This window comes from Sminthopsis crassicaudata, chromosome 6 (assembly GCF_048593235.1).
Source record: "Sminthopsis crassicaudata isolate SCR6 chromosome 6, ASM4859323v1, whole genome shotgun sequence".
Classification (NCBI taxonomy): Eukaryota; Metazoa; Chordata; class Mammalia; order Dasyuromorphia; family Dasyuridae; genus Sminthopsis; species Sminthopsis crassicaudata.
Genome location: NC_133622.1, coordinates 75,382,007 through 75,397,083, shown reverse-complemented (window position 1 = coordinate 75,397,083; position 15,077 = coordinate 75,382,007). Strand labels below are relative to the sequence as shown.

The following is a 15,077-nucleotide window of genomic DNA, read 5'->3' as shown; positions in this document are numbered from 1 at the left end:
GAAAAATACAGTGAGGTAGGAAGTAAAGATATTATTATCCCTATTTCATTGTGGAAGAAACTGAGGCACATGGAGGTGAGTTGATTTTCCCATTGTCAGATGGGCTAGTAGGATTTGGATTATGGTCTTTTTGACTCCAGCTTCAGGAATTCAGCTACCATTGCTTCCTTGGTAGGGACTTTAGACATAATTTAATACAATTACTCATTTGACAACTCATTGTTATTGTTGTTGAGTCATTTTTCAGTTGTGTATGACTCTCTGTGATCCCATTTGGGGGTTGTTTGGCAAAGATACTGGAGCAGTTTGCCATTTGCTTCTTTACAGTTGAGGAAGTGATTTGATCAGGGTCATACAGCTAATAAGTGTTTGAAGTTAGATTAGATTTTTAAATTTTGGCCTGATTCTGAGCTTGGTAGTCTACCACTTCACCACCTGAAATGGACAGTTCACTACTTATTTACTCCTTATATGGATTTGTGATTAAGGCACTTCTTGGTTCATTTTAGGAATAGACGTGTCAAAATAAGCATCTTTGCTACTTCAGTTGTTCTATCAGGCATGCATATAGTAAAATTTAGAGGAGTCTTTGACTTCTTATTTGTGAGATCCACTAAGATTAGATAAGTGCAGTGACTCAAATAGAAATGAAGGATCTCTAGAGATCACTTAGAAAATCACAAATTAGCATATATACATATATATGTTGTATTGTATTTTATTTTATTAAACATTTCCCAATTATATTTTAATCTCCTTTGGGAAGATTTTAAGAGAGCTTGACCTTTTTTGGAGAAGAGTCTGTCTTTGGTGTTGTGTAGACAGAAAGACATTAGACAGAGGACAGTGTCGTAATTGGATCAGGAAACAAGGTCAGGAAACCTAGGTTTAAAAAATTTATTCTTACACTAACTCTGTGACCTTGAGTCTACTGTTATTGTTATTATTATTATAAACAACTTTGCCTGGATGTCTGGCAACTACAGAACAAGTAATCATTAAAAAAATAAAGTCTGCTATTATAAGCATGAGGTTACATGTGTGGTTACTTGAAATGAAAGTTTATAATGCAGAAAAATAGTTTGATAGAGGTCTGGCTGACAGAAAAATTTTCATTTCTATTAGTGTGGTAAACAGAAAGTTTTAGGTCTTTTCTAGGTAATATAGAGCAGACTTGTGTGAGGAGAGGGTGAGAACCGTGGAATTGGTACAAAAAAAATCTGAAATACATTGATATTGAAAAGTCCACTATCAGGGGAATTCAACTACTTATTCAATTTATTTATTAAAATTTTATTTATAGTTGTAATTGTCAACTATATGCAGAGCACTGTTCTAGGCACTGAGGATTGGAGGATCTGGGAGAAATACAAACATTTATGTCATGATCTGTGCTCTTACAACTTATAGTGAAACAAACCAAATCTGATTTTACCCTTGAAATAAGATTCTTATTGATCCTTGCAAAATGATTTTTCTATTTCTGATCTCTAGACCACTGCAGAGGCTGGTCTGCCTTCCTGAGCATGTCTTCTCTTTATTTCCAACTCTCAGAATCCATAATTTCCTTCAAAACTAAAATTCAAATTCCAACTCAAGTATAAAGCCTGATTTCTTCTAGTTGATAGTGCTTCCCCTTCCAAAAAATTGTGTTTTGGATATTTCAGATATTCTTTATATTTACTGTTTTTTTTGGGGAGGTGTTGTTGAGGAGGTACTTGTTTTCTCTCCTTAGATAATAAGAATTTCCTGAGGTTCTTGAAGAGGATCATTTACTAGAGTGCTAAAACTGAAGTCATGAAAGTCTGAGTTCTAATTAAGCCTCAAATACTTGCTAGCTAGACAAGTCACTTAACCTCTCTTTGCTTCAATTTCCTCATCTATAAAATGGGAAAAAATAACAGCACCTACTTCTGAGAGTTATTGTGAGGATTAAATGAGATGCTATTTTTAAAGTGCCTAGCATATAGTAAATACATGCTTTTATTAATATATAACATAATATATAAGCATATTTATGTTTAATATGTAATATATAAAATATAAATAAATATAACTTTGTTATTATTATTAAATTCTTTGTGTCTAATATAATGCCTGTCACATGTTTAATAAATTGTCACATGGATCTAGTGTTGACAAGCCTCAGAGGTCACCTAGTCCAATCCATGATTTTAAAATAAGGAAGCTGAGGTCCATACTGGTGAGTGGGCTCATCCATGGTTTTATAGTAATAAGCAGCAGGAATCAGCTAGGAGCTGAATGCAGGGTCTCACTCCAAATTTGGCATTCTTTCCATAGTTTTACACCAGTCTCTAATAAAACCTCAATAAATAAAATATATGTATGATGTATAATTTAAAGATTTTTGAAGTTTTAGAAACCAGTTCTAGAAAGTAATTTAGAAATTAGAAAAATTTAGAAATCTGAAGTTTTAGAATGTGAAAGTTCAAGCTAGTCACTAGTCAAGCAAAGTCAAAAGCAGTGACGTGGCATTTCGCTGAACATGACCCAGTATTAGAATGTACCATACCCAGCTCCTTCTGGTCTCATAATCCTTTGCCTTCTTTATTTTTTACCTTCAGTTGTGATTGTGATTCAATTGTGTCTCATTCTTTAGGAACCCAAAGACATAGCACATTGGGTCCTTCTGTTCTCCTCTGTCTCTCTGTCTCTCTGTCTCTCTGTCTCTCTCTCTTTCTCTCTCTCCTTCTCTCTCTCTCTCTCTTTTTGCTGAGGCAATTGGGGTTAAGTGACTTGCCCAGGGTCACACAGCTAGGATGTGTTAAGTGTCTGAGACCAGATTTGAACTCAGGTCCTCCTGGCTTCAGGGCTGGTGCTCTATCCATTGTGCCACTTAGGTGCCCCTCTACTATCTCTTGAATTCTGTCCTGATTCATGTCCATTGTTTCCTTGTCAGTAGCTTATGGAACATCTTCTGACCTCACATATTCATCTTCCAGTATCATATCTTTTCATCATTTTAGTACTGTCCCTGGCCATTTCCTTCTCGAGTGGATCACCTTTTGTCAGAACTCTCCACGATGACCTGTCCATCTGGGATAATACTGTATGACACAGCTCATAGGTCCATTGAGCAATGCAAGCCCCTCTGCTGCAACAAAGCAGTCATCCAGGAGTTTCATTTATTTATTTATTATAATTGAACATATGACTTCATTAGTGTATATAACTTTAGTAAAGGGACTTCATATCAATGCAGATTAGCAACTTTTCTGCAAATTTTAGTCTTAGAGAGAAGCATGATTAAGTGGTTGTAATAATACTGTGTGAATCTGATGGAAGTGGGACTTGTTATACTTGTCCTGCATATTATAGTTCTCTCTTTTTACTGTGTATGATCAAAAGGCAAAATACTATCATCAAAGTTATCAAATTCAGAAGGGAGTATTTGAGGAGATTTTGCCAGACATCTTTGAGGAATCACTTTGGGAAGTCTGAGAATAATCAGCTACTATATTTCTGAGAAACTGATCCAGGGATGTTCATTTGGCTCCTATGTTTTCTCACTAAAATCACATATAGGTATTAGAGACATATTTTTCTGTTTCTTTTGAGGTTGGGAGGAATATGCCTATTCGGACATTGTGTGATTGCTGAAGAGCACGGTACTGCTAAATATTTAACAACTGGCTCTCTATCTCGAAAAAAAAAAGTACTCACTATCTACTTTCAAGTTTAATTTTAAAATTTTCTCCATTATTTTAAAAGACTTAGACAATAAATCAGGTCTTGATTTATAGCATTTGCTGATTTATAAGTTGTAAATGCTGACACTGAAAATTAAATAATCAGCTTTCCTAAGCTGGTTTAAGCTGGCTCTAGCAAGCCTTTAGGCATCGTCATAATTGATTAAAATAAATGAATTCAGAGGCTGCTGGAATCTGGAAGGGATAGAAATCAGTCATAAAAGGTAATGACTCATCAATTAATATTTAATTAATGTTAATATTTAATTAATTAATATTTCCTCTCACTCCAGAACAACTAAATTGCTTCTGGATTACTGTCTGGGCTATTCTAGGAGTCCATTTCTCTCTGTCTGTCTGTCTGTCTGTCTCTCTCTCTCTTAGTCTTGTTTAAGAAATCCATTTCTCAAAACGAAAACTATCATTTATTCCACTTGATCAGCACTGATAGGTCAGTGGCATAGTGGATAGAGTGTTAGGCCTGGAGTTAGTAAGGCCTAAATTCAAATCCATCCTCAGATACTTACTAGCTTACCTGTGTGACCCTGAGAAGTCACTTAACTCTGTCTCAGTTTCCTCATCTGCAAAATGAACTGGGGAAGGAAATGACAAGCTACTCCAGTATCTTTGACAAGAAAACTCCAAGTAAGGTCATAAACTATTGAACACGATTGAAACAACAGAATAAACAATAATCTTTGAGAAAAAAATAAATTTTTTTTCTTAAAGTTCAAAATGAAGGAAGGAAACACAGTACCTGTCCACACTGAGAGCGCAGAGATTGAGGACCGTGATCCCAACTGAGGCCTTCTGTAAGAAGGGGAACAGCTTGCAGAGAAAGACTCCAAACTCATTCTGCTCGAAAGGCCATCGCTGAGCGAGGAGCTAAACAAAGGAGGAACAGTGATTAAGTCAAACCTTCATGATCACCAAGAGGCATGAATGTGTGTTTTAGGGCTTTGCAAAGAGGTAGAGGGATTGTATGTGAGCATGACTAATACTAACAAGCAATTAGTGCTCACTGACCAATCTTTAAAACAAAAATTTCTTCTTATGACCCTCCACCCATTGAAAAGAAAGGAAAAGGGGGCAGGGAGGTGGCACAGTGGAGAGAGCACCAGCCTTGAATTCAGGAGGACCTGAGTTCAAATCTGGTCTCAGACACTTAACACTTCCTAGCTGTGTGACCCTGGGCACGTCACTTAACCCCAGCCTCAGGGGAAAAAAAAAGAAAGGAAAGAACAAAGGAAGCAAACAATAGGGAACTGTTTTATCATATGACACTTAAAACATTTATTTATTAATTTATAGAATGAAATAAGCATTCCTGTAACAGCATAATAAAAAAGATGATTTTCACAGACTAAAAAGATGATTTTTCACATAAAAATGCAACTCTATTATGTACAACTTCTTATTCCTTCCTAATATATAACAAAGTTATTATATATTTTTTATGACTGAACAGTTGTGGGATGATTGTAATGGAATATTACTATAATATAAGAAATAATGAGTGATTTTTGAGAAACATGGGAAAGACTTTCATGAAATAATCAGGAATGAAATGGACAGAACCAAGAGAACACTATATACAGTAATAGCAATACTGTTTTAAGAATAATTTTAAATGTATAAGTTATTTTGACTATAATAAATATCCAAATTAGGTAAAAAGGACATATGAAAAAAGGCATTATCTGCATCTAGAGACTTTTGTTATATAAGCATAGTCAAGAAAAACAAATTCTCTAGGATGGGAGCACTGTTCCTGCCAAAGCCATCAGTGAAACCTGGAGAAGTGATTATCTGCTTATATACAGCTGATATGGGCAGAAGGAGGCTTCAGCAGCTACTGGAGAAAGGAAGTACTTGAGTTGTATTGATCCCCTATCAGTTAAATAAGGACCAGTCTTTCTTCTGGTACTTCAGTGGCTAAAGGATGGGGTATGAAGGGACCAATCCTAAGCCATCAGGGGATCTGTTTCAGCACCCATTTTTCTTGTCTCTTCATAGGCTGAGCTGTATTATCTATCACCATTGGTTATGGACACTTACAACAAACCTGGATCCCTCTTCCACTAATATAACACCTTTGTTTCAAATGAAAGGGCTGGCCCCATCCTGTGATTGGGGTGAGAAGGAAGAGCATAGCCAGCAAAACTAGCTGGTTGAGGTGCAAGTGTTTTCCTAGCAGTAAAAAAAGTATAGACTCTCCAAGCTTCCTTTACCCCAGATAATACAGAAAAAAGGAACCAGTCATAACTAGCAATTCTGGTTTTGGAGCAGGCAAGTTCACTTACAAAGAGGGGGCTTGGAGATCTTGGGAGAGGCTTCAGTCATTCTGGTGCAGGCGTGGTGAAATAGAGAACCTTTGATCTTAAGAGACCCATTGCCTGGGAAACCATCAAATCTAAAGGAAACGGGCAAAATGGGTCTGAAAAAACTGGAAGTTTGGAGGTAGGGGGTGGGCACCATCAGTTCTGCTTTTGTCTCTGGATTTACAAGCTTATCATATTACCATGTACACAGCAGGTTCTTAATAAATTGCTGAAATTGAGCTTCAGTATTTGGGAACCATCTAATTTATTAGTCATTTTAAAAATCTTTTTTTTCTACCCAAAACTCTGTTTCAGCAGTTACATAACTTCTTTAATTTTTCCTTTCCTTTCTCTTTCCTTATCCTCTCTTGGAAATACTATACATTTTTCTACTTCAGATGAGAAAACATATAAAGAAATTTGCAAAGTGTTATATACATATCAGTTCTTGCTATTATTATAGCCACAATACCCTAGACACTCGGTCTCTATTCCTCTACAAATGACATTCAGCTATTTCTCATCCATTTTACACTCCCCACCCCCAATTCCCTCCAGTAAGATTTGATTCATCCAGGCATTTTTGTATTCTGCTTCTCACTTCCCCCATGCCTTAAGGGAAAGTGGACTTCTATTTCCTGTCCCTTAGAAAGCCTTTTTGTAGATCCCCCAGTGACCCTTGGCAGACAGGAGCGACCCCTATTTTTCTTCAGAGGGCATCCAAATAGATTCGGGTCCATCTCTGACCTCATCTTTATTTCTACAAGTATACATCTAATTCAATTTCTAGTTCTTCAACTCTGGTGTATGTTTTGTGACTTAAGAACTCCACATAAAACTTCATGACCACAGGGCTTTTTAGAAAATAGGGTACTGGTAATGCCCTGCTTTCCAAAAAGACAGCAGATAATTAGTGCACTAAGGAGAATCCCTTTCTAATGGCTGGTTGTCAAAGATTTGGGCAAGTAGAGACACCTACAAAACACTACACTACTCAGGAGTGATTCACATCTTCTCAAAGACAAGGAAACTCTAAAATTATTTTTGCAGCATGACATTCTGTTTTCTTTGGAAAAAAACCCCAACAAAAACTTGTTTCTATTCAAAGACTTCCTTGAATGTCTTAAAAATGTGTTGGGGAGGCAGAAGAATAAAAAAAATGTATATTATGACACCAACGTTATAAAAATTAACAATTTTTGGAAGGCTTAAATGGCAATGCAATAATCTATCTTGAATCTAGAAGAACAGTGATGATCGAGAGGTGACTGATGTGCAGAGTGAGATACATGTTTAAAAATTATCTAATATGGGAATTTGTTATATTTGACTATGTACATTTGTTACAAAGGTTTTCTTTTTCTCTCTTTTTTTCAGAGTAGGGGGTGAAGTAGGAGAGAAAAAATACATGATAATTAAAAATATTAAAGAATATCTTGGGATTATAAATAAAATCATTTCTTCTATAAAACATTCACTCAGAAGCAAAATAGGTTGGTTTGTTGTCCTTAGAGTCAGAAAACACTGTATTGAAGTACTGCCCTAGCTGGGATGAACCTGGACAAGTCATCTTACCTCACAGTTGCTCAGGTAAGTTTTTAATTTTAAGTTACAGAACATGTACTGATCTCCATTGGAAGAAAGCCTTTCTCACAATCAATGATATTGCAGATCCAGTTAAAAAAGGATCAAACAAATAAAGAAACAAACTTTCTCTGTGGATATTTCTAAATTATCCACACATTGTTTCTCATTCTATGTGATGCTTGTGAACATTATTGCAGGCCTTTCCTAAAGATGTTAGTCTGGAAAGAAGCCATTATTCCTCCACTTGGTTTTTCCTGTGTAGTTTATGTTGAACTGTTTTGCACAGTTGTAGATTTCACTGAAGAGACTCAAAATATGCATTTCTTCATGCAGTCAGTGAGATGTCCATTTTACTAGGGATCTAGAAAAATCCTGCCTTTCATAGGGGATCCCTTTTCCATTTGAAACTTAGACAAGGCATTCTCCTTGACAGCGTTAGTCCCCTTTGGCCATCATATGTCTCCTTGTCGATTAGGTATTAATAACAGAAGATCACTGAACAAAGTTATCTTTGTATTTATGTCAATGGAGGAATCTTGTATAATCTTAATATGTACAAAAAGGATGCCTTTTGAAGTTGTATTTCTATATTGAATCAAATGCTTTTGATAATTAAAAAACAATGATACTTTTTTGCATCTTTCAATTAAGTGGTGTTATTACAAAGATGTATTCTGCTTTGTTGGAAAAAGTTCATGTATAGACTATGGGAATTTATGAGAATATGAGAATGTACAGATTATTCTCATAATTTATAAAGATGAGAAAATTGACATGATCAGTAGTTGTTAATAATTTCACTATATGATTCATTATATAATAATCACACTATATGATTTTTAAAAATAATGCTCCTCAGATCATAGATTTAGAACTGCAAAGGGTTCTTGTAGGTCATTTAGTCTAACTGCCTCAATTTACAGTCAGGAAAGTGAAGTCTGGAGAAGCTGTGACCTCCTATTCATTTGAACTGATAATAACAATAACGATATATTTCACTTTTCCCATAATATTGTAAACTTGCCTCTTTTTGGACAAGGACCTCATACTTTTGGGTACCAACAGTTAAATTATTTTTTATAAATGGTGCAAAAACTGCCTGTTTAATCACTAGTATGTCAATAGCATTAGAAAAATTGAAAGGGACCAATCTGCCTGAGAACCATTTAAATTATTTTCTTTGTTTTATAGGTTGACATGACCAAAGAATCTTTTACTTAATGGCCAAATTGCAGGTGGTAATCCTGAGGAAGACCAAAATGATTAAGGATCTTGAGATTTTGCCATATCAAGACTGATTGAAGGAAATGAGGATGATGAAGCAGGTAGGGAGTGCCAGAGTGCACAGAACACTGGACCTGGAATCAAGAAAACCTGGAGTTTAAATTGAACCTAAGATATTATAAATTCTGTGATCCAGGGCAAGTGAGAATCTCTGTAAGCTTTCTTTTCTTGCAAAATGGGAGTAATGATAGCATCTATATCTCAAGGTTTTTGTGAGGATAAAATAATATTTACAAAGTACTTTGCAAATCTTAAAGTACTTTGTTATTATTATTGTTGTTAATTCTGGAGAGTAGAAGTCAGTATTTGAAGGTCTATCAAATGGAAAAGGATTAGATATTTTCTGCTTGCCTAGAATCAGCAGAACTAGGAGCAATGTATGTTTGTTGCGATTAGAGTTATTTCTAAGTAGAATGGGCTGCCTTGAGAATTAAGGGTTCTCCCTCATTAGGTATTTCCATGCAAAGTTTGAATATGTACTTGTTAGGGGTATGTGTATGTATGAGGGGGAGATTCATATTGAAGTACATGCTAGATTGAATAGTCTTTATGGTCTTTCTGAATTCTGGAAATCTGTGATATTGCTGTTGACTAATCTACATATATTTATGTTAATATTTACTCTGTTAGGACTGGGAAAGCTTTGAAATCCAGTTTTCTTTTTCATTTTCTCTGCCATAAAGGAAATAGATATTTTCTTGGATGGAGAAATGTGGTATCTAGTAAAAAGACATTGATGCTTTGTAACAAAGTGCCAACTACTAAAAAAAATATTCCAGATATTATATGGCTCCAAATTTTGTTTTAGATTACTCTTTTCTCAACAAGATGACTTCCCTTTGAAATATTAGGTGGAATTATATAGTGTTTTTCAAGAATTGTCATATCCAAAGAATTTATCACCGTAGGCAGCCTAATGGTTGATGGGGATACTTATGAAAAAGCCTTTCAATATCCTGAGAAAGATATCCAGAAGGTAAAGGATACTATTACAGGACCTAGTATTATATGAGGGAAAATGGTGAGTCTGGAGCAAAAAGAATACTGAATAGGAATTAAGAGACCTAGGTTTTAGTCTATCCACTCAATACACAATTATTGGGTATCAGATACCAGGCAATATGCTAGATGTTAGGGGTACAAAGACAAAAATGAGAGAAGCCCTATAAGTAACTTAGGGTAACTCTATTCATACAAAGGGCCCAATAAATGGTATAGCTTCATAATTGTCACAAAGAGGGTTTGATTAGGTGATCTTTGGGGTTTCTTCATACTCTATGACTGTAAAATCTGACCTGTAGTTTTTCTTTGCTATCTGCACATCACCATATACTAATACTAAATGAGCATACCATTTGTCCATCTAATTATTAAAACTTATTCTAATGTCCTATATCTGTGAACTGAGATCTTCATTCAGATGGACTGGGGAGGAGTAAAAGCTAATCATGGAAATAAGAGGCAGTGTTCCCATGAATACTGTGTTATAGGGATTTCTTTCTCTCTCTCTCTCTCTCTCTCTCTCTCTCTCTCTCTCTCTCTGTCTCTCTCTGTGTGTGTCTCTCTCTCCTCTCTCTCTCTCTCTCTCTCTCTCTCTCTCTCTCTCTCTCTCTCTCTCTCTCTCTCTCTCTCCTCTCCTCTCTCTCTTCTTTCTCTCTTCTCTTCTCTTCTCTTCTCTTCTCTTCTCTTCTCTTCTCTTCTCTTCTCTTCTCTTCTCTTCTCTTCTCTTCTCTTCTCTTCTCTTCTCTTCTCTTCTCTTCTCTTCTCTTCTCTTCTCTTCTCTTCTCTTCTCTTCTCTCTCTCTCTCTCTCTCTCTCTCTCTCTCTCTCTCTCTCTCTCTCTCTCTCTCTCATGGCCCAACTAATGTTTGTTAAGTTGGTTGAATGATTAGCCAACTCACTCATTGGTTGGAATAATTGATTACATTACCAAAAATAAACAAGCCTTCTTTCTATTTGATGCTTCTCTTGACAATGCTAACCTCTCAGTCTTTAATTTCTGGCTCCAAAGGGAGGGCTGGAATATAATTTTTGGGGGGTTAGAGGGGTAGAATGGATAGAACAAGGGGAAAAGGATGATGTGGAGGCCACAGTTGGAAACTGAAATGAACAGGATTAGCAATTGCCCAAAGCACGTGTGTGTGTGTGTGTGTGTGTATGTGTATGCAATGAGGAACATATAAAACTCAATGTGTAAACAAGAATTTTTGTGACTTATTGTCCGACACTTGAGGAGGAAATGACCTGTAGTGGCTGTACTGGTGTCCCCAAGTCTGGTAAATATAATAAAAAAACTTTATTTTTAGCTCCCATCTTCACAAAATTAAAAAACAATGAAAGTTTCCTCATCTGCTATAATCACGAAGGAATTGTCTACTTCTGTTTCACATGGCAGATGATTCCTTCTTTTTCTCTCACTCTCTTTGAAAAAGTAGCACCAAAAATGAAATTTGATTAGAAATTCTACTTTGGGCATGATTATGGGGATATTTTATGCTTTAGAAATTGATGGTGTACTTTTATAATGGCCTCCAAAATGGTATCAAAATGTATCCAGAACAACGAAAAGTATGCTACATTTGGAGTAAGAAGAAGTAGGTGCAAACTCATGAGCAGCAATAGTAACTATTTAATGATATTTCATATATTTAGTACCACAAAGATGGCAGCTAACATTTGACAACAAGGAATGAGAGGAGAAAACTAATAAAAATAGTCACAAGTATTAAAAAATCAGAGCAGTCTGGGAATAGTGGGTTTTTTTGTTTGTTTATTTTTTGTCTATTAGTTATAAAGCTTTTAGTGGCCCTGTTTGGGTTTTCTTGGCAAAGATATTGGAGTGGTTTGCCATTTCCTTCTCCAACTCATTTTACAGATGAAGAAATTGAGGCAAACAGGGTAAAGTGATTTTATACATAGTTATACAGCTATGGCCCCATTTGAATTCCCTGACTCCAGGAATGGTACCTTATCTACTGTACCACTTAGCTACTCCAATATTTTAGTGTACGGAAAAACAATAATAAGATCACTAATGTTTTATAGCTCAGAATAACAAGTGGTTAATAATGGTGAACTTCATCATTATGTTCACTGTGCCCCAAAACAATGGAAAGAACACTGGCTTTGGATTTAAAGAACCTGGTTTAAATTGTGCCTCTGAAAGTTACATCCTTAAGCAAGTCATTTAAATTCCCTGGAGCTATGTTTTCTTCTCTGTAAAAGGAGGGGAATGGGCTGGATGGTTTATGATACAGTGATCTGTGTTTAAGAAAGCATGAGGTCTTTCTAGCTTCCTCAGGACATTGAACACAGTAAGTGCATAACTAATCCTTATTATTGAATGAATGAATCAGAAATGGCTGATTTTTAAATAATATTATCTGCATTTTAAAAAGAGAAGCTTCAGTTACACAGAAAAGTTTTGGAATAAAGTTTTGCAAAGATAAAGTTTTGGAAACCCATCCACATTAAGTAAATATTACAATAATAAACAAACCTATATCAAAACTAACTAAAAGCAATCCCTATTCTGAATACCCTTCCTTTGTTTCTTGTAATTACACAAACAGACTTTGCCCCTAGCTGTGATCATTGGGTAGGCATGGCTCCAAATTTCTCCTGCTTTGGATTTGTATAACTTTGCCCAGGCCAGTTGGCTTTTCTGCAAAGTCCTTGTGTTTGCCATCCTTTCCAGCAATGATGTCTCTGTAGCATTCATGTGCTTATTCTCTCCTCAGCCACTGAGCATCTGGATGAATTCCAGTTTCTTTTACTATTATATATAGAACAACTATAAACATCTTTGTACAAATAGACTTTTCTTCTGAATTATTCTAATAGTGGAATGACTGAGGCTAAGGGTATGACTTGTTTTGAAGCTTTAGCTATGCATGGGATTATACATTTAGCACAGAATGGGACCTCAGAGGCCATTTAGTCAAACCTTCCTCCTTCTATCGATAAGTAAACAGGCATAACAAACAGCACTTGAACCCAGGATTCATGACTACAGAATTGGGATTTCTGATTTTCTAGAAGACTGTCTATTTTCAGGCTACTAGCAATGTAGAATTATCCAAATTTCTGTAACACATGTAAAATATATGGGATTGCCTGTCATCAAGGGGAGGGAGTAGAGAGAGGGAGGGGATAATTTGGAAAAATGAATACAAGGGATAATAATATAAAAAAATTACTCATGCATATATAATGTCAAAAATTTTATAAATAAAAATTAAAAAAAAGAATTATCCAAATTTCTCTAGTGTCCCACGAATATTTCTATTTATTTTTGCTAATTTTTCAGGAGTGGGAAGTTTACTTTGATTAGAATTTTAAAATTTATTAGTCAGGTTGAACATTTTCCCAAACAATTGTTTACATTTTAATTTCTTTTGTAATAGTTTCTGTCAAACACTTTGACTGTTTTTTTTTTTTTTGGCCAATATAGATTTGTGTCAATTCTGGACATACAATTTTTATTCATAACATCAATCACAAATTAAATGAATAATTTGAAATCACCATCTAAAATGTATCACAAAAGGATATCAAAATTTCCATAACATACAATGCCTTATTAACCGGGGTTTTGAAGAACTGATGAATGAAATATGCTAATCCCTCACTGAAGGAAGGTGATAGAAACTAGGGGTGAAATGTAACTTTTTAAAAAAATAACTTTTTTTTTTTGGCAAGATAATTAGAGTTAAGTGATTTACCCAGAGTCATACAGCTAGAAAGCATTAAGTGTCTGAGACCAGATTTGAACCCACTGCACTATCTGGCTGCCCAAGTGAATTGTAAACAAATGAGTTATTCAAGCATTACCTTGTATAGAGAAGTCTGATTACCTTTGACATACACACTCATAATGGCTGACATTTATATAATGCTCTAAGGTTTGAAAAATGCTTTCCATAATTATCTCATCTAACTCTCATGGAAACCTTTTGATTTATGAAGAAATTGGGGTTCAGAGGATCATGGCATAATAAGCATCTGAGACAGGATCTGAACTCAGTTCCAAGTGCAACATTCTTTCTATTATACCACAGAGACTTTCTATTACATTCGTATAGTTATTCTTTTCTTTTATTTAACTTTCTCTTAGTTTAAAACTGGGAATGACCTCAGTGTCCATTAAATCCAAATCTCTCCGGAGGTACAGAAACAAGTCAAGCCCCTTACAAGGGTCATATTCCTATTAAATGTCTGAGGCAGAATTTGAATCCATCTCTTCCTGACCCCAAGTCCAGTGCCTTATTCTCTCTGTCATATAACCTCTCCAAAGGGTTCTATGAAATGTAAAAACCAAAAAAGCATCAAAAAACCATTTTTTTAAAAGAAAGAAGTATTTTTGTGCTTCCTTAGTGACATGGCAGATACCATATAACTTGAACCCTTTGTTTGAACCTTGTTTTTGGAATAGCCATGGCATCACAAAACATTACAAAAAAAAAGCGACACATTTTTTCCCCTTTACTAATTATCTTTTCACTCTTTCCAAAGGATTCCCACTTCCTTCCTTTTTAACTCCACCCACTGGACAAGGATGAAGAATTTATGGGCATAATTTGGAACAGCCATTAAAACATTCTAAACATCTCTGATTAGAGAAGTACTTGGAGCTGAAAATGATCAAACAGTTTCCAAGTATCAGAAAGTAGAATTTTTAAGGTATTGTTCCCCCCCTTTATTTATTTATTTTTTTGTTTCCTCTTTCCCTTGGCAGGCCAGGATGGAGGCCTGGATAAAATTGGCACAAATGTTCAACTGGCACTAAATTAAAAAAATACTCCAAGAACACAGGCTGAGTTGATTATATAGCCCGGGATCAGCCTTTAATGAGAATATGTTCTCTGGCACTTACCAGTCTAAAAGGCAAATACTATGAAATAAATAAATCATATCGCGTGACTAGGAACAAATGTTCTTCTGCCATCTTTCTATAATTATTTCAAGATTGAGGCCCATTGTCACTAGTCAAGAATTGAAAGTATATGCCTCTGCTGGGCAGAGGTCATCTGATAGAAAAGTACACTGGATATGGAGCTAGAGGATCTTCACTGAGACCCCAGCTTGGTCATTTGGTAGCTGGGTGACCTTGAAAAAAACTCATTTAACCTGTTAAAGTCTCCGTTTCCTCAATGGTAAAATGAGAGGGCCAGAGT

At 35.5% G+C, this 15,077-nt stretch overlaps 1 protein-coding gene across 3 annotated transcripts in view; it reads right to left on the bottom strand.

The window, feature by feature from the left end:
- The window catches only part of EDNRA (endothelin receptor type A), an 82,253-nt gene that overhangs the window by 34,163 nt on the left and 33,013 nt on the right, over nt 1–15,077 (bottom strand). For all 3 annotated transcript variants that reach the window (XM_074276004.1, XM_074276006.1, XM_074276005.1), the window contains exon 3: nt 4,468–4,595. In XM_074276004.1, the coding sequence (XP_074132105.1) occupies nt 4,468–4,595 (128 nt within the window). The remainder of the gene's footprint in view (nt 1–4,467; nt 4,596–15,077) is intronic.